This window comes from Lissotriton vulgaris, chromosome 12 (genome assembly GCF_964263255.1).
Source record: "Lissotriton vulgaris chromosome 12, aLisVul1.2, whole genome shotgun sequence".
Lineage (NCBI taxonomy): Eukaryota > Metazoa > Chordata > Amphibia > Caudata > Salamandridae > Lissotriton > Lissotriton vulgaris.
In genome coordinates, this window is record NC_141700.1 from 296,971,964 (window position 1) to 296,996,096 (window position 24,133).

The window sequence follows — 24,133 nt, forward strand, 5'->3', positions numbered from 1 at the left end:
CAAATGGGAAGAGGGAGAAAAAGGCCACACAATCCGAGCAGACAGAAATTGGGGGCAAGATGCATTTTGCCGCCAAGCATGGATCACAGTGGAAAAACATGGCCAGCCGCCACCCTAGAAAGAGAAAGTGGGGGTACTCACCTGCCGTCACCCCAGCCATTGAGTGCAATCTTAATCCCAATGCCAAAAACACAAGAAAGAGCACATATCTCACAAGCCTCAAGCCAAACGCAGTACAGGATGAAGCCCACTGCTATTTCGCACTATAGGATTTTAGGAGCGGGCAGGATAACAGTCCAATTGTTCTTTGAGGAGACCCGGTACCACACACACAGAAAGTACAACCTAGCTCCAATTTCAGCATGGAACAAACAGGGGTACCAACTCACCTTGAAGAAGGCGAATTTATACATGACTATCTAAAGAAGTCCATAATGCTGGCAAAAGGAGCGAGCTCAGTACCACCACTGATCACACAAGGAAGGGCCGCACCTAGCGCCTTCCCCTAATGAAGGGCAAATCACATCCATGACCAAAAGGAAGGAAAGCAGCCACAATCCCTACATGAATCCAGGTAATGACATGCCTGAGACTCAAACCAGCATGACAGCTTGAAATAAGCCTAGCAGCGAGGAAAGGGTGTACACAAGGGAGTTCACATGGTCAGCAGAACCCAGGCCACAATCCTAGCAGTGCCCACGGAAGCCAGCAAAACAAAAACACAGTACCATACAGAAACAAGAAGTATAAGGATGAATGTCTCCTATAGGACACAAAGAAGGGATGAGCATTCTCGGAAGGGGTGATCATTTACTGCAACATACAAGAGGCTTAGACTTTTTCTTTTAAATGGGCAGACAGCTGCCTACCTCCAAGATGTAGATTCACCTCATGATGCAAGGACTGGGGTGAGGAAGTCACAAGGATTGGAAGACAACCATGATGCAGGAGGGAAAACATTCAGACAGTTGGAAGGCAAGGCTCTATCATTTTACATATACCTTCACCCAATACAAATACTCGAAGCATACTACGAGTGGCCAGAAATTAACAGTTGGAGACAGTTGCAAGGTCTCTTGTGTACACCTCATTTCAAATGGTTGGGAAGAACCTACATTACTAGGAAGTTGTATTTTGAGCATGTCCTAATGACCCTATTTTTAGCCATATCCGATTTAAAGAATTTGGAAACAGCCTGTGTGTTAACAAGGAGCTGACATGCATGTGCCTGCTTTACATATACCAGACCATTTGGAACTCACTTTATTGTAAAATCATGGTTTACAAATTAGCATTATTTAACTTGCAATTCTCAATGTAACCAGCCTTAACACAAGGCAATAAATAAAATATTTAACTAAAAACTGTTTTATGTTGTAAGGGAGTATGATTATCTGACGTTAGAAAAAACTAAAAGGATTGAAGGTTTATCTACTTTGGTTATAGCACATACAATTTGAAGAGTATTACTCAATTCTTGAGCAAGAAAGCTATTTAGCAGGGCACCTTCTCAACTGAACAGGTAAAGGATTGTTATGTATATGCACATAATGAATCTGCTGGAGTACAAATCTTTAATCTTGACAAGAAATACAACAATTTCACCAACTAATAGTAGTGTGTAATGAAAATCGATTACTCTCTGAACTGTACTAAATCTGGTATACAGCAAAAGAGCACAGTCCCAAGGAAAATGACTTATAAAATTATGAGGCTGATATACTGTTTATCATGAACGTTTATTAAAAATCTGTTAGGATCACCATCTGTGAATAGATGATGCACTTTCATCTTTAGCTAGATAAATGGGAATGTTCATATTGGTAGAGGAGGGACTTTTACAGTTCTTTTCAGCGCTTACAAACGTGCACAGCCACTGATGTACCTTTTACCGGAGATGTGCGTGTGACAACCTGAACATCTACCTAATGTTGTCCAATGAACTTGGGTTTGCCATTCATACTCACAAGTTTTAAGTAAACTATTGTATTATTCAACACTTGCAGATCATTGGATGACAGTGCTGTTTCAGATGTGTATTAAAACTCGAAGACTTCTCTGCCCTTATGTAAGGAATTGGAACCTCTCACTTTAGTAACTAATTCTTGCCTGTAGCTAACCCAGATTATCAGATGTATTGTGGATTACTTTGCAGTGGTAATTTTATTAACATGCATTGGCTTCATGTATGACAACATGTACCCTACCTTTGCGTCACCTATCACTAATATGTGCTTCCTTATGTCTTTGGCTATACATTCCGTACCTCTAGAACCTGCAGAAGTGCAGTCAGTTCTTCGCAAAGCCCTTCAGTATATTCTTCGCGTTCCAGTTCCTTTAAACATCAGTCCATATGCTTTATCCTTCCATCTGCAGCATGCAATTCCTGCCATCACTTTTCTCATTTCTGTGTTTCAAAATGCCTTACAGCACTTCAAGTCTCTTCACCTCCAAAGGAACTCAATCCTCATGCCATTCTTTCTAGTGGCTATTTTTTGACCCTCTGCACCTTTTCTTTTTTATGGTGTTTTCTAATCCACAGTAACCTAAACAAACAATTCCCTAACCTGGAAAGAAAACAGTTTGCCACCGCTCCACACCTGCAAGGTTTGCCCTCCAAACCCACGATTATCTTGTGCCTAATCATCTTGAATATGCAATGCAATTATAATTTCTTCCATTATTTAATATTCAAATCAACCGTTCAACTAATCAAAATAAGTCTCTAACTTCACAGCATCCTTAATTTTTTTCTCATTTACTATTGCCTCAGTCAGTCAGACTAACCATACACCAAGCTATAACGATTCTCATCACTGTTGTTTTAAGAATTCAGGCAACGAGTCCTTTTTCCGAACATTTCTAACCGCTCTCAACACAGATTTCCAATCATTAACTAATCAAAACCCCTTCTTATGCAATGTGAACCTACCGTTGCATTTTGACAACTTTTTTTGTCCCGCCCAAATTCCAGTGAAAAATTCCGTAACTGCAAATTGTGTAGTTTCAGCCCTTTATAAGAGTGACTCCCATTCAGTCGATTTCTTGGTTAAGCCTGCTATCCGTTCACTGATATATGAGCACTTGAAACAACGAAGGGCTATTCCAGCTCTTGTCCAAATAAATCATTTATTTTTGATTGATAACTGTACTTCAAAGACGGAAAATCAAAAAGGGCTAAACCCTATTTATTGCCTAGCTTGATCATGTCCTGAAACTCCATAAAAATATAAAAACAGAAGAAACAAAGGAAACACAGAACAACGTTGCATTTAAAAAAGCAATACACATATAGCTTTTATTTCTCTGGTGCAAAAACGGAGCGTAGCATGTAGGATAAGAAGCAGCTGTGAAGCGATCACACTCAATGTCTGTTTAACCACCAGTGTTGGTTTATAATTTTAGCTGTACAAAGTCCTCAGTCGAAAATGACCATAAAACGTCAAGAGCCAGGTATTGCCATGGAAGGTGCAATTCTTTTTTCTCCAATTTTAAAATGGTTTCTGGCTTTGCTGGGTATGCAAGTTAATAACTGTGAAAGCGGGGCTTCTGCAATACCTAGACAGGGTGACAAAAACACAGTTGATTTCAAATATAATATTCCACAACAAGTGAACGTTAGTAGACAAGTTCGAATCGCAAGCAGCAAAAAAATAGACTTTCAAATTAACACAAGCAAAAGTAGATGTGCTTTTGAGATGGAAAAAAAGCACAACCAAAAGGTGGTAGACCATTTCTTACATACTACTATACAAACAAAAAGTGTTGAGGTACAGGCTACACCGTCCCATAGCATATATCTACAGACACTGGAATAATTAGATTTCTAATCTAATTGAAATAGTTTTACTAATATAGAAAAAAAGCATCATACAATGCATCGGAATCATAAATAATATTTCAGATGAACCGTACTTGATGCATTCACTTCTTGTCGGCAAAATTGGAGTACAATATTCCATTATAAAATGCTTTGTTGTTGAGATCAAATACTGGTGCAAACAGTTGTTTCAGCCAACATGCTTCACAACATCTTTCTCAAGGCTAAATAAACTTCTCAATACTTAATCCATACCACATACATTATTTTAAAGTCAACTGACATTAATTATTTACTGTATAAGGTTAATAAAAACCATTACAATTACATCAAACTATCACTTTAAAACCAGGTAAAAATTAAAACATTCGTAGATCAGTTAATTCAGTCTTTGACCATAAAGGGCAGCATAAAAACTATTTTTAACAAGCATTTGCAATGCAATAGGTCTCGCATTAGGAAAGTTTGAGCTATCGGTATTGTAAATGACAAATTTTTTATTTATGCGTTTGGTTTGATAATAGCTAAATGAATAGCTTTGTCATTTACAATGCTAATAGTTGTAGAGGGGAGAGTGGTGAGAGGGGGAAGTGTGGTGAGAGTAGTGAGAGGGGAGAGTGGAGAGAGTGGTGAGAGGGGAGAGTCGAGAGAGTGGTGAGAGGGGAGAGTCGAGAGAGTGGGGAGAGAGGAGAGAGAGGAGAGGGGAAGAAGAGAGTGGTGAGAGGTGAGAGGGGAGAGAGTGGTGTGAGAGGGGAGAGAGTGGTGTGAGAGGGGAGAGAGTGGTGTGAGAGGGGAGAGTGGTGTGAGAGGGGAGAGAGTGGTGTGAGAGGGGAGAGAGTGGTGTGAGAGGGGAGAGAGTGGTGTGAGAGGGGAGAGAGTGGTGTGAGAGGGGAGAGAGAGGTGTGAGAGGGGAGAGAGTGGTGTGAGAGGGGAGAGAGGTGTGAGAGGGGAGAGAGAGGTGTGAGAGGGGAGAGAGAGGTGTGAGAGGGGAGAGAGAGGTGTGAGAGGGGAGAGAGAGGTGTGAGGGGAGAGAGAGGTGTGAGGGGAGAGAGAGGTGTGAGCGGGGAGAGAGGTGTGAGGTGTGAGCGGGGAGAGAGGTGTGAGGTGAGAGGGGAGAGAGAGGTGTGAGAGGGGAGAGAGAGGTGTGAGGGGAGAGAGAGGTGTGAGGGGAGAGAGAGGTGTGACAGGGGAGAGAGGTGTGACAGGGGAGAGAGGTGTGAGAGGGGAGAGAGAGGTGTGAGAGGGGAGAGAGAGGTGTGAGAGGGGAGAGAGAGGTGTGAGAGGGGAGAGAGAGGTGTGAGAGGGGAGAGAGTGGTGTGAGAGGGGAGAGAGTGGTGTGAGAGGGGAGAGAGTGGTGTGAGGGGAGAGAGTGGTGTGAGAGGGGAGAGTGGTGTGAGAGGGGAGAGAGTGGTGTGAGAGGGGAGAGAGTGGTGTGAGAGGGGAGAGAGTGGGTGAGAGGGGAGAGAGTGGGTGAGAGGGGAGAGAGTGAGGGGAGAGAGTGGTGTGAGAGGGGAGAGAGTGGTGTGAGAGGGGAGAGAGAGGTGTGAGAGGGGAGAGAGAGGTGTGAGAGGGGAGAGAGGTGTGAGAGGGGAGAGAGGTGTGAGAGGGGGGAGAGAGTGGTGTGAGAGGGGGGAGAGAGTGGTGTGAGAGGGGGGAGAGAGTGGTGTGAGAGGGGAGAGAGTGGTGTGAGAGGGGAGAGAGTGGTGTGAGAGGGGAGAGAGTGGTGTGAGAGGGGAGAGAGTGGTGTGAGAGGGGAGAGAGTGGTGTGAGAGGGGAGAGAGTGGTGTGAGAGGGGAGAGAGTGAGGGGAGAGAGTGGTGTGAGAGGGGAGAGAGTGGTGTGAGAGGGGGAGAGAGTGGTGTGAGAGGGGGGAGAGAGTGGTGTGAGAGGGGAGAGAGAGTGGTGTGAGAGGGGAGAGAGTGGTGTGAGAGGGGAGAGAGTGGTGTGAGAGGGGAGAGAGTGGTGTGAGAGGGGAGAGAGTGGTGTGAGAGGGGAGAGAGTGGTGTGAGAGGGGAGAGAGTGGTGTGAGAGGGGAGAGAGAGGTGTGAGAGGGGAGAGAGGTGTGAGAGGGGAGAGAGAGGTGTGAGAGGGGAGAGAGGTGTGAGAGGGGAGAGAGGTGTGAGAGGGGAGAGAGAGGTGTGAGAGGGGAGAGAGAGGTGTGAGAGGGGAGAGAGAGGTGTGAGAGGGGAGAGAGGTGTGAGAGGGGAGAGAGGTGTGAGAGGGGAGAGAGGTGTGAGAGGGGAGAGAGGTGTGAGAGGGGAGAGAGGTGTGAGAGGGGAGAGTGGTGTGAGAGGGGAGAGTGGTGTGAGAGGGGAGAGTGGTGTGAGAGGGGAGAGTGGTGTGAGAGGGGAGAGTGGTGTGAGAGGGGAGAGTGGTGTGAGAGGGGAGAGTGGTGTGAGAGGGGAGAGTGGTGTGAGGGGAGAGTGGTGTGAGAGGGGAGAGTGGTGTGAGAGGGGAGAGTGGTGTGAGAGGGGGGAGAGTGGTGTGAGAGGGGAGAGAGTGGTGTGAGAGGGGAGAGAGTGGTGGGAGAGAGTGGTGTGAGAGGGGAGAGAGTGGTGTGAGAGGGGAGAGAGTGGTGTGAGAGGGGAGAGAGTGGTGTGAGAGGGGAGAGAGTGGTGTGAGAGGGGAGAGAGTGGTGTGAGAGGGGAGAGAGTGGTGTGTGAGGGGAGAGAGTGGCGTGAGAGGGGAGAGAGTGGTGTGAGAGGGGAGAGAGTGGTGTGAGAGGGGAGAGAGTGGTGTGAGGGGAGAGAGTGGTGTGAGAGGGGAGAGAGTGGTGTGAGAGGGGAGAGAGTGGTGTGAGAGGGGAGAGAGTGGTGTGAGAGGGGAGAGAGTGGTGTGAGAGGGGAGAGAGTGGTGTGAGAGGAGAGAGAGTGATGTGAGAGGGGAGAGTGGTGTGAGAGGGGAGAGTGGTGTGAGAGGGGAGAGTGGTGTGAGAGGGGCGCCGTCTCCTGAGCCCGCTCTTTAATCCGTGGCCTTAGTGGCTCAGTAAAGTGCCTCGAGGCCACAACGGGGTCATTCCAAGTGTTTACTCAAAGAACACGTTTTTAAAGTGCTTGGGTTTGTGTAGCTCAACTGTTAATCGTGACTGGAGGCGAGGAAGTGTGTACCCCGAGGCCAGCAACATTCTTAAAAGGCCTGGTTTTGTGAACAGTGGAATGTGCGGCCTAGTGAGACACATGAAATGCAGACCCCGGGCCCTCGAGAGACACACGTGAAATGCGGAGCCTTGGGACCTCGAGAGAGACACGTGGTAAGCGCAGCTTCGGAGTCTCCTCTGCCATCACAAGGCTGCGCTCATCTCAGCTCAAGGGGTTTAGTGCCTGCTGCTGAGGTCTGTTTCCTGCCTGTTGAATGCTATGTCCGCTCAGACTTTCATCATTCTGCGGTCGATAACATGCGCGCTGCTGGGGTCTGTCTCTTTGCTGATGAAGGTCATGCCTGCTAAGCCTTTCATCATTCTGCGGTCGATAAGATGCGCGCTGTTGGGGTCGGTGACGGTAGCTTGTGGCACGCACACACTGTAACTAATGACATAGGCGGCCCGTACTGCCCCTGAGCACAGCTGGCACAACGGGTCCCGTGCTTGCTGAAGGCGTGCACTCAAGTGTTTTGCTTTTGGAGTTTTGGTATTTTTGACACAACCAATGGATGTTTATTTATTGGCTTCTCTGTGGCGCTGCTGCCTCCCTGTGCCAAAAGAGCCCACGTCAGACAAGATGAAAGGCGTGCCACGGGTAGCGCCTCAGGTGTCTGGAGAGGGGAGGCGCCCTCGCAGAGGTTCCAAAGTATTCACACTGTTCCCCTACAGTGCCCCACCCCGCCAAATTGCCCTCCCGGTGCCAAAAGCCTGAGCAGAGAGCCCACGTCAGACAAGATGAAAGGCGTGCCACGGGTAGCGCCTCGGGTGTCTGGAGGGGGGAGTCGCCCTCGCGAGGTTCCAAGGTATTAACACTGCCCCCCCCCCCCCCCACACACTGCCCCCCTCCCTGCTGGGGGAGGGGGGCGCCTCTGCCAGGTGGTCTTGCACGTGGTACCTGGACACCCCCACCCCCTGCCCAGATAATCCCCACTCAGCCCCACCGGGGGCTCACGGTGCCGTCTGCTGGGTGGGGGAGGGGGCAGGAAGGGGGGAGCAGGGGTGTCAGTAACCCAGCAATGAACGCCTCCTCTGAACCGAGGATGGGGTGTTTGAGGAAGGCAGGAGGGCTATTAAAAGGCCTTTATGGGCTGTTAATGTCTGGGCGGGCAGGATACAGCTGAGCACACCTTTTATCCAATCCCAACCCCCCAGCCACTCTGAAATGTGCCGAGCAGCGCAGCACGTGCAACACTGCAGAGTCCTGATGGCAGCCGGACAAGTGGACAAGAGCTGCGAGGTGCTGTGCCACAAAGGAGAGTACTGCGAGGCGCTGTGCCGAGGAGGGCTGCGAGGCGCTGTGCCGAGCGAGGAGGGCTGCGAGGCGCTGTGCCGAAGAGAGGAAGGCTGCGAGGTGCAGTGCCAGTGCCGAGATGGTGGACTGAGGACACACAGAGCCCCCTCTGTCCTTGTCATACTTCCTGCATCCGGGTTAGAAAAATCATTACAGCCAAATCGGCTTAAACAACTACAAAAGGGGGAGGGTAGAGGGGAGCAAAATTCCATCACACATAGTGAGTCCCTCATATTTAAAGACATTCAATCAAGGGGAATTTGAGTTAACCGTAGCGCCATGGACATGTTGACAAGTAAATCGGCGAACCACACACTAGGGGAAATCTCGCCTTCGCCAATTGTAAAGCAATACACTATATCGGCCGTTGTGACAATGGTCTAAGTCCGTTTCATTCTTACACAGTTATGAGGCATAACCTGAAGCAATAATCCCTTTTAGGCCACATCATCACACAATTAGCAGGCATAACCTCAAATTAATAGTTAGCCTTGTCAAATCCAGGCAATAATACACCATGGCTTGTAGCGGTAATTATCGCATTTGCCTCGTAACTTTAAGTGGTAAACCAAGCAATCTCGAATTCAGCCAAATATAGCATACCGTGCAAATTCGTTATCCTCTGTTCACTGTCCCGAAAAGGATTCTGAATTCATGGTCAACCCACCGCAATCTTTAAACTAGAGGAAATCGATGGTTATGGGCCACTTTGGGTGGGAGGAGGTGGCAGGCTGTTTGACGCGGACATGAAAGGCCGTCCGGCGAGGGCTTCTGGAAGCAGCGAGAGGCGACGAAAGCGACAACAGTTTTCACACACTGAGCAGAAGCATGACCGCACTCCCAGAAATCTGCTTTCTTATTGAAACGTCATTACATCACTCAGTGCTTTTTAAAGGTGAATACACTTTAAAAAAAGCATTGGCATAGCCAATAGGTCTCGCCTTTGGGACCTTATAAGTGTTTAGTTAGCCAGCACAATATCCTTGGTGCAACAACATGGCTAAACTGTTGCATGGCTAAACACTTATAAGATCCCAAAGGCAAGATCTATTGGCTATGCCAATGCTTGTTAGGTCGAGCCTGCTGCTCTAGAAAATGACCTCTTGGAATCACTCAAGTCTTTTTACCAAACTCGTGCGTCTGGCTTTTTATTTCCCACACCTTGTATTGGCCATTGCGTGTAATTAAAGCACGCAATTGGCCAAAGGCGGGTACTTGTCCTGCCTTTTGTCTAAATGTTGACTCCCATGGCGTATCGGTCTCGGAAGCAAGCCGAGGTGCACAGGCTGGCAGATGCATTCCTCCCTCATCATGGATAATTAAACACAGCGGTGTGCTTTAACTTTAGCGGCTGCACTTGTTTTAATTTCTCCTTGCCCACCTCAAAGAAAACGAAACCTCAGTTGGTATGCAGGAGTTACTTGTTTATTTATACCAGCAAAATAAACATTTGTCGCAGCAAAAGGACTAAATGAAAGGCGCCACTTTCACACCATGCGTACAGAATCCACCTCAAGTCTTTGTTTTCTTTCGTTTCGAAAATAAAGCACGTACTACAGGAAATACGGCGAGATCTTCTGGTAAAAGAGTGGCAGAATTACCAGCGATGAGAGAATGGACTCGGAAATGCATGTTTATGGCAAGGGGTTTTCGCTTGAGCTTGTCTGTTAATTAGTGCCACATGGTGTTTGGAGTACGAGCCCTGGGAAGCGTTTCCCGCAAGACAGTCATCGTGAAACAAGTGCTGAGATTAGAGCAGATGAAAAGCGGACAAAACGTAGACTGAAGGCTATTCTAAAAGTGAGCAGAGACCGGGTAAGGGTGAGAGAGAATGGCTGCTAGAAATGGATTAATGCCCACATTTGAGTACAATCATCAAAACGATTAAGCTAGGCCAATTCTATAAGAAGCTCCAGTGGTATACAACTTATTTACTCCAAAATAAAGTCTTGTGCAAATCTCAAGACTACAATATTGTTCAGTCAGGTAGGCCTACCTCAGCACAGGCTGCCCTCTTTTCAAATAGTATACTGTGGACATTAATATTAATCAGATTCACATTTGCTATGCTTAAAAAGTACACAGGATTTTCAGCATAATATTGTTAAATGCTCAGTTCACCTGTGTCATGTTCTGAAAGTTACTCAAACAAGTGGTAAGCTCATAATAGTAGCCAAACAGTCACAATGACACAGGGGATAGTTAGCGCATTGTGAGCACTTGTGTAACAAGTTGTGAATGAAAGAAGGGACAGAGAGGAGGAAAGGTGGGAGGGAACACGGCCTGGGGGAAGCTGGCTGGGGAGGGGGAGGAGAAATCCAAGTAAGGCTGTGTGCGGGGAGAGAGAGGGGAGGTGCTGGAGCTGGGGAACAGATGGCCGTGAAAGTTTATGGCCCAAAAGCGCGTGCCTGTGGCCACGTGAACTCGAAGAAAACCGCACCAAAAAACCCTTGGTTTGACGAGTATTTTGAGCACTTGAATTCTCTCCATTTTCCATTCCTTCGGAATGGAAAAGGCGAGACCTAAAAACCACACAAAACAGCAATGTGCCTACGCATTTGAAAAGGGGATAACAAGCATTTACAATGCAATGGTCTCGGCATTGTTAAAGTTAGAGCCATTGGCATTGCTCATGACATTATTTTTATTTATGTTTTTGTTTTGAAAACATAAATAAATGACATTGTCATTTACAATGCCAATAGCTTATTCGCTCGCAAATGCGAGACCTATTGCATTTGCACCCACAGAGCCACCCACACAAAGCCACCCACACACACACACACATACAGAGCCGCCCACACAGTCATTCACATAGAGCCACACACACACTCACAGACAGACAGAGCCACCCACACACTCAGAGTCAGACAGACAGAGCCACCCACGCACACACAGACAGACAGACAGAGCCACCCACCCACACACAGACAGAGCCACCCACGCGCACACAGACAGACAGAGCCACCCACGGGCACAGACAGACAGAGCCACCCACGCGCACACAGACAGACAGAGACACCCATGCGCACACAGACAGCCACGCGCACCCTATTTGCTTTTCACTGGACTATCTATTGTGGTTATATATTGATAAATGTAAAGAGATCGCCTTAGGCAGAGAGCCAACAGGTAGCTTTGTATAGACAGCATTGCACAGACAGTCCTTCAAGCTGCCTCACGCCATCAGCCCTAGTGACATTTGTGTGCAATTTTGGCCATATGCACCAATGCTCGTGCAGCTCTAAGCCCTCTCTGCTATCCTTGCACACTTGTGGCAATAAAGACAACATTGCACTGTGCCAGTCAAGCAGACGACCAGCACCCGTTAATACCAGCCATGGCCCCTTTGCAATGCCGGCAGGTACAGAGCCTTCCAGTCACGCATAATACCAGCCATGAAAAGTGGACTGTGACAACGCCCTTGGCACTATACCAACTGTATTGCTCTCTATTCCTGCGCTTCCCATTAGGCCTTTAGGCAGCCTCATTCATGCCTGTTAGCCTAACGCATTTCCAGTTCTGTGTTGTCTGTTCACTGTAAACCATGGCCGTGACAGTTTTGAAAGCCTGCCTGCCCTGCAGACTTTATGAAAGCCCTGCACCTTGGGCATGTAAATGACTACGTAAACAAACTGTGTGATGAGTTTTGAATCAGGAAGAAATAACTTGCAAAGGGCACAAATTCGGCTTCCACTTTGCACAATGTAGGCTGTTGGACAACATGAACAAATATACATAAATCTAAACGATCGGTTAAAAGTATGAAGAATATCAGGTATGGCCAAAAAGATACATAAAATATATTTAAATCGAATGTTAAACTCGAGCGTGAAATCCCCAGAGGCTACACTATGTACTGTCAAAGGGGAATTTTTATAAAACAAGAAATCAACACAAATTAGAATAACGTGACATTTTATAATGGTAATCGGTGACAATAAAGAATAACCAATACGGCCAAAAATGTATATGAGAATATAAATGGAAGGTTCTACTCGAGCACAAAGTCCCCAAGAAATTACATAAAATAGATGAATATGATCTGAACGCTTAGACGCAGAATCTACACCATGCCCAAGCAGTATCAAGACACAAGAACAAATAGAATCTTGGTCCCGATCTTAGTACCGGTATAAACTGCAATAGCAGACCCTGAAAAAACAATGCCAGACCCCAATGAGAACCCCGTAGGGAGGCTGGAAGTCAACCTACATGACACGAAAATAAACGTGGAGCAGTCCATGCTGTTTCTTACCTCAATACTCGGCGGCGACTCCCAGCATAATAACGAGAAGAAGGCGATTGTAGAGTCCCGTAGTCGCCCATTATTTAAAGCCGGAAATTTCCCGCGAGATAGACGTACTAAATGGAAACTTCATGAACCGGGGACGTATTCCAATTGCACCGAAAGAAACCAAGTAATAGAACCAGGGCGGGCTCCGTCGGGGAAACGGGCAGCATTGCGGGCATCGGCGGCCACAGCTGGGGGGGGAGGCTTTCCTTTTCCTGGCGTCGGGTCTGCAGTCGGCAGTCTCGCTTCCTCCCGAAACTACTCCCGGCTCCGGGAAGTGCAGTTTCGGGGCGCACTGAGCGGTGGAGAGGCACCCCAGGCGCTACAGCAAGCACACCCCGCCGGCTCGCACTGTATACTCGTAGAGGATCAGCGCCCTGGTGCCACCAGTTCAGCGCCTGCCACTCATAGCCACCCCCAGTGCTGACAGACCCCACTCTGCCCCGGATCTCACCAACTTTCAAAGAGGATAGGGATTTCATACCTCGCTCAGGCGGCGAGGAGGAAGGGAGTCCTGCAGCTCATCTTCGGGGAAGAAAAAAAATGGCGGCCACAAACTTTTGAAATTTTTCGGAATTGGGGGCGTGGTTTTGATGTTCTGAGTGACGGACAACGTCACTGTCTAAAGAACATCAAAAATCACGCCCCCAAATCCGAAAAGGACGGGGCTACATCGGAGTGACTGATCTCTCCTCCAATGGCTGGCCTCCGTTTAGGAAGCCAGCCAATGAAGGAGAGATAGGGCAGGGAGGCGGGACCTTCTGCGCTACTGAAAGTCATTAAATCTACAGCCTAAGACTGCGCAAGCGCAGCCTTTTAGGCCTCCGACCTAAAAATGGTCTGGATTGAATCTAAAAATATGCTGCCTCACCCACGCATTATTTCTGTGCCATAATGAGTGAGGACATAAGTTTGGCCTCGATTGTCTAGAGTATGTGAGTCCGTGTTTGACCTCTCGGACTGGATTCCAATCATTGGAATGCAGTTAAACAATGAAATTGATTTTTGTTTAACTGTTTGCAAACGCCGGGCATACTGAAGTCTGCGATCAAAGAAGACTCCCAAGTAGGTATTTGTCTTGGTTATCCCTATTTTCATCAAGAGACCCCAACAGCAACTTGACTAAACTGGACTCATAATCGTTTTGTTCTGGACTGGATTAATTATCAAATTGAGACTGGTAAACTCGAGGCTCTCCTACTCCTTCATTATCTTGGTGAGGTGTATTTAACTTTGCTGTGACTTCAACAATTTGAGTCTATTTAAACATTGTTTGGGGATGAACTGCCTCGATGTACTGTTTCATACAATTGTCCTAATGGGTGTGAGAACTGTCTCAACTTAAATCGCATTTCATTTATGTGTTAAGCACCCTTTCATTCACAAAGAAGTTACCTGATTGGTCAAACGAGGAACAATTTAATTAATTGAAGTATTTGGTTTCAAATGTAAACATTCAACTGCCTTACTACTTCTTCGTGACTGCCTCGCTCTTTGGTTGCGTGTCTTGATTTTCCTCGTAAAAGGCTACGTAACTTTCATTGTCTTCTGAGATTCTTTTCACCGGTACGTCCTTGAAGTCCACCGTAAGTACTTGGGTCACGTGCCACGTCACTGCGTTGGCTACGCAGCTGTCGGCCATTTTGGATCAGGAAACGCACACTGAGTAATTCCATTTCGCTGATGTGCTCAGCTTAACTGAAGGCGCAGAGCTCTCATTGATCTTGATGCGCACTGGCGGATCGTTTTCGCTGATGCGCTCAGCCGGTCTATTTAAAAGCGCATACCTGAATCTTCTCCACTGCAATTGTGCACAGCTTGAGACCTGCTTTCACACGCTGATGCACACAGCTTGAGGCATCTTGTAACACATACTTGAATCTTCTCCACTGCAATTGTGCACAGCTTGAGACCTGCTTTCACACGCTGATGCACATAGCTTGAGGCATGTGGTAACGCGCTGGCGCAATCACTCGTCTTTGAAGTGTGAGTACACTCATTGAGGCTTGTCAATGTGCACACCTTGAAGCCTTGTTTCAAACGCTGATGCACTCAGCTTAAGAAATTTTATAACACGCTGATGTGCACATCTTTAATTAAATACAAAACGCCTAAAAGTGGTGAATAACATCTTTAATTAAATCTAAAACGATCTATTTGTGGTGAATATATGAATGTGCATAAGACTTTGTGACTATTTATTATGCATATCCTAATACAAACAGCTTGAGTCATGTTATAATGTGTTTGAGCGCACAGCTGGACCAATTTGGACCAATTTGCTTCTTATATTGCATATTACTATAAGTTATTGTTAAATTGTGTTAAAGTTAAGTTAAATTGTTAACCTAGTGTTAAATATGCAAAACGTTCCAGCTCCTTCCTTCCTTTCTTTCTTCCCCTGGTGATCCCATTCTTCCTTGGATTAAATGGAAGAAGGTGTTTACCCACTACGCCAGGGTGTGTGGCACGTCTCTTAGTGCAGAGAGGAAGAACTCCTTACCAATGCACTGTTTGGGATCTGAAGGCCAGAAAATGTTTGAACATCTTCCTGACCTTTCAGTTACTGATTCTGCTGGTTTAAATGAATTTGATATAGGTATAAAAAAAATTAGATTTACACTTTTTGCCTAAAATTAGTACTGTCCTTGAAAGATTTTATTTTGGAAGAAGAATGCAAAGGGAGGATGAGTCGGTGGAACAATATGTCACTGTTTTACGTAAACTGGCAGCAACCTGTAACTTTGCTGCCTCTTTGGAAGAAAGACTTCGTGACCAATTCATGTTGGGTTGTACAATAGATAAAGCTCGTGACAGCCTTTGGCAAAAAGACAACCCTTCTCTACACGAAGTTATTACTATTGCAAAAACACATGAACATTCCAAAGCCTGCATTGACACCATACGCAGTAATGACTCTACTAAAAAGAAAGATGACACTAGCGTTCTTGTGATAGAAAAAGAAAAGTCTTCTAAATCCAATATATTCTCCAGATCAGACTCTAAACCTGGGTCTTCAGAGTCTAAGCCTGGTTTCTCAAAACCTTTCTTGGGTGTTTCAGATGTGGCAATCCTGGGCATTTGGCCAACTCAAAAAAATGTCCTGCTCTGAAATCCACTTGCACTGTGTGTGGCAGAAAGGGTCACTTCACTAAATGTTGCAAATCAGGAAAGAGTCTAAAGAAAGTAAGAGAAATAGATCTTTATGAAAGTGATTCTGATTCGGTTGCATATAACATCTGTCAAGTGAAATCTGCTGATAGTGATGGTCCCTTTGAAACTGTCCTGGTAAATGATGCCCCAGTCAAAATGTTGTTTGATTCTGGGGCCAGAGTAACTCTAATCCCTAAGTCATTCTTCGATCAGAATCTAAAAGGCAAAGTGAAACTGAGTAAACTCGATATTAAACCAAGAGGGTATAGTGGAGAAATCATTGATCTGGTGGGTGGATTTGTAGGCACTATTGACTTCAAGGGTAGAGTCATACCTGGTAAAGTGTACGTGTCAACAAAGGGGGATTCACTCAATTCAATTCAATTCAAAAAGCTTTTATTCGATTTGTACATACAAATCATACAAGCAAACGATACATAGATAAAATGTTTAAAATCACCATATGAACACTTATAAGAAAAGATGGTAAGACGATGTGCAAAAGGCTGGAGTGCAACAATTAATAAGTAATCTTGCCATTTTGAGTCAACGTACTATTATAAAATGCAAGACATTCATAAATGAACAGACAGGAGATCGGTAGGGATTACTCGATAGGCCTTTCCTGGCAGCTGTACATCAAAATTTTTAAATAATCATAAAATACTGTGGACATCAACAAATAAGAATAATACCTTAATTACAGAAATTGGTATAAAACTTGAAGGCGTATATATACAGACAGGAATGTAAACAGTAATAGCAGCATAATACAATTCCTGGCAGCTGTATAACATAGGTACAGACAGGTAAGTATAAAAATATATTATAGTGCAATACTTTTCCTGGCAGCTGTACACTTCAGAATAAAAGTAGCCAGAAAAAAGCAGATCTCCTCGTTCTCTAATGAGGATAAAAGTATCAGTGCTGTTTCTGTAGTACGGATATTATATTTAATAAAAATTGGCTTAAGGTATTTTAACCTGAGAAAATGAAAAAATTTACAGAAAAGTAAAAAGTGGCAACTACTCTGCCGAGAAATACTGTCACACGGACAGGGTATATCTGAACTGGTTCTTGTGTTTGGAAATGCAACCAGATGGTGAACAATACCCAATCTGACACGTGTTAAAACATACTGATGAGAGGGACGGGTCACATACACAAGATAGGATTGGAACCCCGAAGTTAAATTTAAATCTTTATAAAATTTCACGGTAATAAGATTGCCAGAAATTTTATCTCGCTCTGCCTTTCGGAAGTTTAGAAACGTTGTCTTAATTTCTTTTTTTGAGATAGAAACAACCTCTTCAGGCTCACGGAACACATCAATATTAAAAAGAAGGAGATACCAACGGTGGATGTATCTCAACCACTGTATGCGTGAAGAGTGGTCCAAGCCTATACAATCAAGAATAATATCCTGAGTAAATCGAGTCTCTGGCTTAGCCCAAATAGAACGCCACAATAAAAGTGGCCGGACTGCTGCTAAGTCAGAAATGAACTCGATCCCGACTTCTTCATGGATCAGCTGAATGGAGGCAGAAGGGGGAACACATAACAACCTCCTTAAAAACTTATTTTCCTCCTTCTGCAGGGATATACCCTCACTATGGCCCCATACACCTGCCCCATACAGTGCAGAGGAGACACAACAAACATTGTATATGTTCATCATGTCTAAAATGCTTCGTGAGCCAAGTTTAGAGGCAAAACGAAAAATACTGCTAGTAGACCGCAGCATTTTTAGTCTGATAGAATCAAATTCCGAGGTCCAAGACCCGCTATTGTTGTATGTAATTCCTAGATAACAAAAGGACTTGACAGGAGTCAACTTTTCCTTATCCAGGAAAAAGGTATGCTTTACCTGCTTAGCTGCCCGACCGCATGACATAACATACGTCTTGGTTTTGTTCACGCGGAGCCGCCTAACTTGAATAAACTGCATAAAATTATCGATTAGACGCTGAAGGCCCATCTGTGTTCGGCATAAAAGAACAGCGTCGTCCGCGTAAAGTAACAGCGGAACAGGTTTACCACCAATCAGGGGGGCATCTGCTGGGATGTCAACCAAGGAACGGTCAACGTCATTGATAAAGAGGGATAAAGAGGGAAAATAAAAGCGGGGCCAAAACACATCCCTGGCGTATGCCCCGAGACACTTTGAAAAACGGGGTACATTCGCCAAGGGTGCCATAGCGGACCTTACAGGAGAGTTTTTCGTAAAGTCTAGCTAAAAAATGAACTATTTCCCTCGGGGGGCCCTGCATCAAGCAAAACCTCCCAAAGAATGGTGTGGTTAACCAAATCAAAAGCGCTGCTCAAATCAGCAAAACATAAAAAGAGGTTGCCATTTTTAGCCACAGTATATTTATTAATTAAAAGGTCCAAATTTACACATTGGTCCAATGTGCCCAGGCCTTTCCGAAAGCCATATTGGACTCTAGTTAAGATGTTAAAATCAGTTGCCCAGTCTTCCAGCCTCTTGAGCAAAATCCTACTCATCACCTTTACAGAGGCGTCCAATAATGAAATTGGACGGTAGTTAGAGGCCTCTGATTTATCACCTTTCTTATGTAGAGGAATAATGACCGATTGACCCCAAGTAGACGGGAAATTAGTTTCTGCCGCGCAATTAAATATCCTCGCCAGGATGGGAGCCCATAGAGCTGGTTCATCTTTGTATAAATCCAGCGGGACCCCATCGGGGCCAGGGGCCTTACCTCCTTTGCTTAAAGAAATTGCTTCATGGCTTTCTTCTACTGTTATTCCCAACGGGAGGGGTAGCCATGGGGTAGACTCAGGTGACAGTGACTCAGGAGATAACCCTTCTGGATTGAAAATTTTGGAAAAATGACTGACCCAGTCGCTACATGCCACATAAGATGTTAATTCTGGAACATCTTCTTTATTGAGAAACGGGCTGTTAATTGTTTCCCAATACAGTTTGCAGTTTTTGGTCTCGGCTGCTTCCTTCAACTTATCCCACACCTCAATCTGTAATACCCTTTTCCTAGTATTAATTGCTATTTTATATCTAGCCCTAAAATATTGTATATCCGTCTTATCGCGTGGTTTGGTGCCTAAAGCATTCTTTAAATCACGGAGGGCGACTATACAGGTCTTATCGAACCACCCCTGCTTCGGACCACTATTGGATAACGGGGCCTTAGTAAAAATACCATCAATAATACTGTTCATGGAGACAAAGTGAGCTAATAGGCAGCCTGAGTCACAGTCATCATCCAAACAGAAACTAATTTGGTTCTTACAGCTAGTAAGAACCTCCTTCTGCTTAACCTTAGAATTTAATCCAGTCCATTTAATCCTTAGACCCTTCTAATAGGTACTAAGTCAGTTGAACATTTTCCGCCTGAAGCTGTCGAGGTACCATGCCCCAGGAGGGTAACACGAAGGCTGTTATGGTCGCTGAGACTTTCTTCATTTACATACAGATCAGTAAAGTCTCCACTACTAGACAACAGAATATGATCTATAAATGATCCTGCATCTCTGCCTGTAAATGTAGGGCATATTATTGCCTGGTTGTTTATGTTACAGTTTAACAGGGTCATGTCTAGTGTGACTAGCATATTGTTTAATGTGGAACCATAACTGCAATGTTGGAAGTGAGGAGAATCCTCCCTCACACCCAAACCCCCCCAATGGCTACTCATTGCTGCACCAAAGCCGCAGATGTTCCCGTTAGACAAATGGCTGGGCTGCAGGTTAAAATCCCCTGCCCAGACAACCTCGGCCTTTCTTTTCGAAATACCAAGGGCCTTGGCAATTTCCCTTTCTAGAGGCAGTAGAATATCCCCTCTGGTAGCATCAAAGATATTGTTGTAGAAATTTACTACAACTAAATCAATATTCTTCCTGCACTCCACCCTTATAACTTGGCTATGGGTCCCAACTGTCGTGCTGTATTTGACCATACAATCACACAGCTTGGTAGATAAAAGCAACAAAAGGCCCCCCTTAGCCCTACCCGAGCTAGATTTGGTGGCTCTAAGACAGTAAGATGCGTACCCTTCGATGTTAATGGGGTCCAGACACCAAGTTTCCTGCAACAAAATTAGGTCCAATCCCTCCCCCAAAAAACTGGTCCAGAAGGGTGTACCTAGTTTGCTGGCAAGGCCAGCAATGTTCCAGGAAACAAGAGAGAGTCCTGCTGGTTTACCAGAATCGCCAACTACAGACGACTCTGGCTGAATTGCTCGTAATAGAGTAGGACCATCTTCCCGAGAGATGATATCTGGGCTTAATCTGGGGGTAACAGTAGCTGTACATGCATCAAGGCTATCCCTAATTTCTATACGCGGGAGGGGTATTAGCGATGACACCATTGGGGGTTCGGGAAGTGCGGCTAAAGGTGTAACTGGAGAAGCACTCGCCATATCTAAATAGGACGTAGAGATGTTTAAATCCAAAGCTTCAGTAGAGCTGAGTCAATCTACCTCGTCCAACACAGCATATCTGTTAGGATGGGCAAGTTGTGAGTACAAGGGATCTTGGGAAGGGGGCAAGTCCTGCCATGTTTGTTGCCACTGGGGTTTAACTGGTTGTAGTGGCTGAAAGGGTTGCTGCCACTGATGGGCAGGCTGAAATAGGGGTGGTGGAAAATGGGGAGGATGTTGCCATTGAGGATTAGCATGGTGCAGGGGAAAAGATGGAGCATGTAATGGCTGCTGCTGAAAATTAACATAATGTGGAAAAAAAGAAGAAGGGTGTAGTGGTTGCTGCCAGGGTTTAGTAGCATGTTGCGGGGGATACACAGATCCTCTATTACTTTGGAAAGTGGCACAAGGAGGGTTTGGTCTTGAAGGCATCGGTAAAAAATAAGACAAAGGGAGTGGGTTAATTTGAGTCGCAGGACCACTGTTGGGTGCATTACATATATAACTAGCTGCCCCTATATCCCTAAAATTAACTGTAATTACATCCCCTACTATTGTTTTCTTGCTTCTGCCCACCCAGTCCCCTCTACGCACAGTAAGAATTTCACCGTTCATATTGTTAGGTAGAGGTTTATGTAAGTGGAGCCATTGAGCACATTTATTTCTTAGCTCAACGAAAGTTTCTTTTACTCCCTCCTTCAACGGGGGGACTTCTGTCAACACAACCACAAAAGGGGAAACCTCTGGTGGTAGATTAATTGACCTAAAACGTGCCTGCTTTGGCTTAGGACCTTCAGGTTTGTTCGTAGGAAGAGGTACTAAAGGGGTATTAGATTTCCCTACAACATCTTTTACTTGAGTAGTGGTGGTATTATTACCAACAACAGAGTGTTGGTGAGTCAAAATAGGACCCACCACCTTCGGAGTGGGTATAGTTGTGGATTGAACAGAATTATTCCCTGTTTGCGACAGATGAGATATAACTGGGTTCCCGGGGGCTACGGTTACTTGAACGTTGTTTAATACATCTTTAGGGGGCTGGATACATGATGAACATTTAGGGGCTGCTTCTGTAATCCCTTGTGGCTGATCAGGCCCTTGCCCATTCGTTTTGTGTGGCCATTTCGAATGTATTAAAGACGTAAGCCTGTCCAGTTTGGAGATTAAAGGCTTGATTTGTGCTGCTATTGTGGCCTCAAGGTCCAGTTTTAAATCTGTTACCATGTTTTGCACCCAGCAAGGAATACCTGATGTCATTTGTGGAGTAGGGGAAATCAGATTATGATTCCTAACTGTTACTTTTACTTTATTTTTACTCTTAGATATAACCTTTGGGAGATTGGTAACCCTTCCCCAAGAAACTATAGGTACAGGAGCTGTTTCCACATCATTAAACCCGCTCAGACTCGGCACCGCTTTGCCAGGTGACTGACAGGCTTCTAGATCTGGTGTAACCTCCAGATCAACAAAAGACGGGTCTGAGTCTGATGGGGCAACCGATAAATCAACAGTATTTGGTACAGTCGGAGCACTATTAGTGGGCATGGTTAGGGGTAGGGAACAATTATTCGAGGACTGCAAAGCGGGTGATTTAGCATTTGCAAGAGAACCCAAGGATGAGCGCTTAGCATTTGCAAGATCCATGGAGACTCTTTTTTCCAGTAAAACAATGCTTTGGTCAATAGTCTCATTTACACTGGAAATAAAAAGATCTATAGGTCCTGTCACCTGTGCTACCACCGTAGCTTTTTTTCGCACAACTTCTGGTTCTATTGCGCATGGCCGACATCTGTGACACAGGGTCAATAGAGAATGGTGTAATAGCTGGAGGGCGGCCGCTGATGTTGTTATACGAAAATACAGGACACAGTTCCGCCTACCTTAGACGTTAAATGATGATTAAGGGCGAAAAGGCAGGGGTTCAAGGCCAGGGCCGTCCTCAGCCGTCCTTGAACGGCCTTAAACGGCCCGCTCTTTGCCCGGTCTTCGCCCCGGTCTTAGCCCCGTGCGCGTCCCGCGTGCGCGTTGCTACCACAGATTAAATAAGAGGTCAGGTGGAGGGGCGGGAAGAGGACCAGCTGCGGCCGATCAGCGCCGCGCTGCACGCTGGTCCTCGCAGTCCCGCCTCAGCCTTGTGATGCAGTCGCTTGCTCCACGAGGTCGCGTTGGTGCTCCAATGCACTCAGGGGGGTCCAGGAACAGAAGTTTTGGCAAAACCCTTAGCCTGCGAGCGGCACCCGCGGAGCGGGGGCCGCGAGGCGTAGGCTCAGCAAGCAGGAAGGTAAGAGGGAGAACAAAGCGGCACTCACTGCAGGTGAGCTCAGTGAGGATTCCAATGCTGCACACACACCGTGATGACTATATTGGTGGGGGGGTGGGAAGAGGACCAGCTGCGGCCGATCAGCGCCACGCTGCACGCTGGTCCTCGCAGTCCCGCCTCAGCCTTGTGATGCAGTCGCTTGCTCCACGAGGTCGCGTTGGTGCTCCAATGCACTCAGGGGGGTCCAGGAACAGAAGTTTTGGCAAAACCCTTAGCCTGCGAGCGGCACCCGCGGAGCGGGGGCCGCGAGGCGTAGGCTCAGCAAGCAGGAAGGTAAGAGGGAGAACAAAGCGGCACTCACTGCAGGTGAGCTCAGTGAGGATTCCAATGCTGCACACACACCGTGATGACTATATTGGTGGGGGGGCGGGAAGAGGACCAGCTGCGGCCGATCAGCGCCGCGCTGCACGCTGGTCCTCGCAGTCCCGCCTCAGCCTTGTGATGCAGTCGCTTGCTCCACGAGGTCGCGTTGGTGCTCCAATGCACTCAGGGGGGTCCAGGAACAGAAGTTTTGGCAAAACCCTTAGCCTGCGAGCGGCACCCGCGGAGCGGGGGCCGCGAGGCGTAGGCTCAGCAAGCAGGAAGGTAAGAGGGAGAACAAAGCGGCACTCACTGCAGGTGAGCTCAGTGAGGATTCACTCATTAGTTGGTTTCATCAAAGAGATTTGCATATAATCTTGGATCCCAACAAAATTCCCTCTGTCTGCTTAAAAGAATTACCTGCTGTAAGTCAAGTGGGGATGTCGCTTACTCATGGGTAAGGGAGTTTCCTGAAGTGTTTGATTCCAAGTTTGGTTGTCTTAAAAAATATTTCCATCACATTAAGTTGAAGAAGGATGCGATTCCTAAAGTAGCGAAAGTTCGCAATGTGCCTCTTCAGGCAAAGGAGAGTATGAAGGTCGAACTTGACAAATTGATCGCTAATGGAGTCATACAAGAGGTAGAAGCTACGGAATGGCTTTCTCCCATTGTTATGGCTCGTAAGGCCAATGGAGAGGCCACACTTTGTGTGGATTTAAGGGAGCTGAATAAGGCGGTTGTCGTTGATCACTATCATCTCCCAAACATTAGTGAGTTGATGTGTTCTTTAGATGGTGCTAAACACTTTTCGTCGCTCGATTTTACTTCGGCCTACCATCAGGTTAGATTACATCCATTATCTCAGGATCTCACTGCATTCATAACGCCGTTTGGCAAATTCAAGTTCGTGAGGATGCCCTTTGGCCTCATCTCCGCAGCCTCTGTTTTTCAGAGGGTGATGGAACATATTTTAAAAGGCATAGATGGTGTGAGAAGTTGGCCTGATATATGATGTCTCCAATTCTGGGGGCACCTTGTATCAGTCCAAACAATCCCTTATGGTGATGGTGGTAAGTCAACCTTATAGACAAGCTATTCTAAGGGTAGCATGGACTAAGCAGCCTTAAAGGCTTAGCTCAAGAGGTCGTGTTAAGCGAGCTGTTTTACCAATCACAATCCTGTAATATCAAATGAAAGGACACCACACAAGTTATATATTATAAAAATATATGTATTTATTAATAGAATACTCCTCTGTACTCTTTATGAGTGCAGAGGCACAAGCGTTTAAACAAAAGCACAGATAAACATATAAAAGTTGCACAATTATGGATGAGGCCCAGGGGCCACGCAAACCATATATTAAGAAAGTGGTATAAGAGATACCAATCGAACAGTGGTTAGGCCTAGGGCCTAG

General features: G+C 46.1%; 1 protein-coding gene across 1 annotated transcript in view; it reads right to left on the reverse strand.

The window, feature by feature from the left end:
- Positions 1-1,262: 1,262 nt before the first annotated feature.
- Positions 1,263-24,133, reverse strand: part of CENPN (centromere protein N) — a 334,623-nt gene continuing 311,752 nt past the window's right edge. Inside the window, exon 12 of the mRNA XM_086945091.1 lies at positions 1,263-3,558. Coding sequence (XP_086801217.1) covers positions 3,443-3,558 — 116 coding nt within the window. The 3' untranslated portion in view covers positions 1,263-3,442. The remainder of the gene's footprint in view (positions 3,559-24,133) is intronic.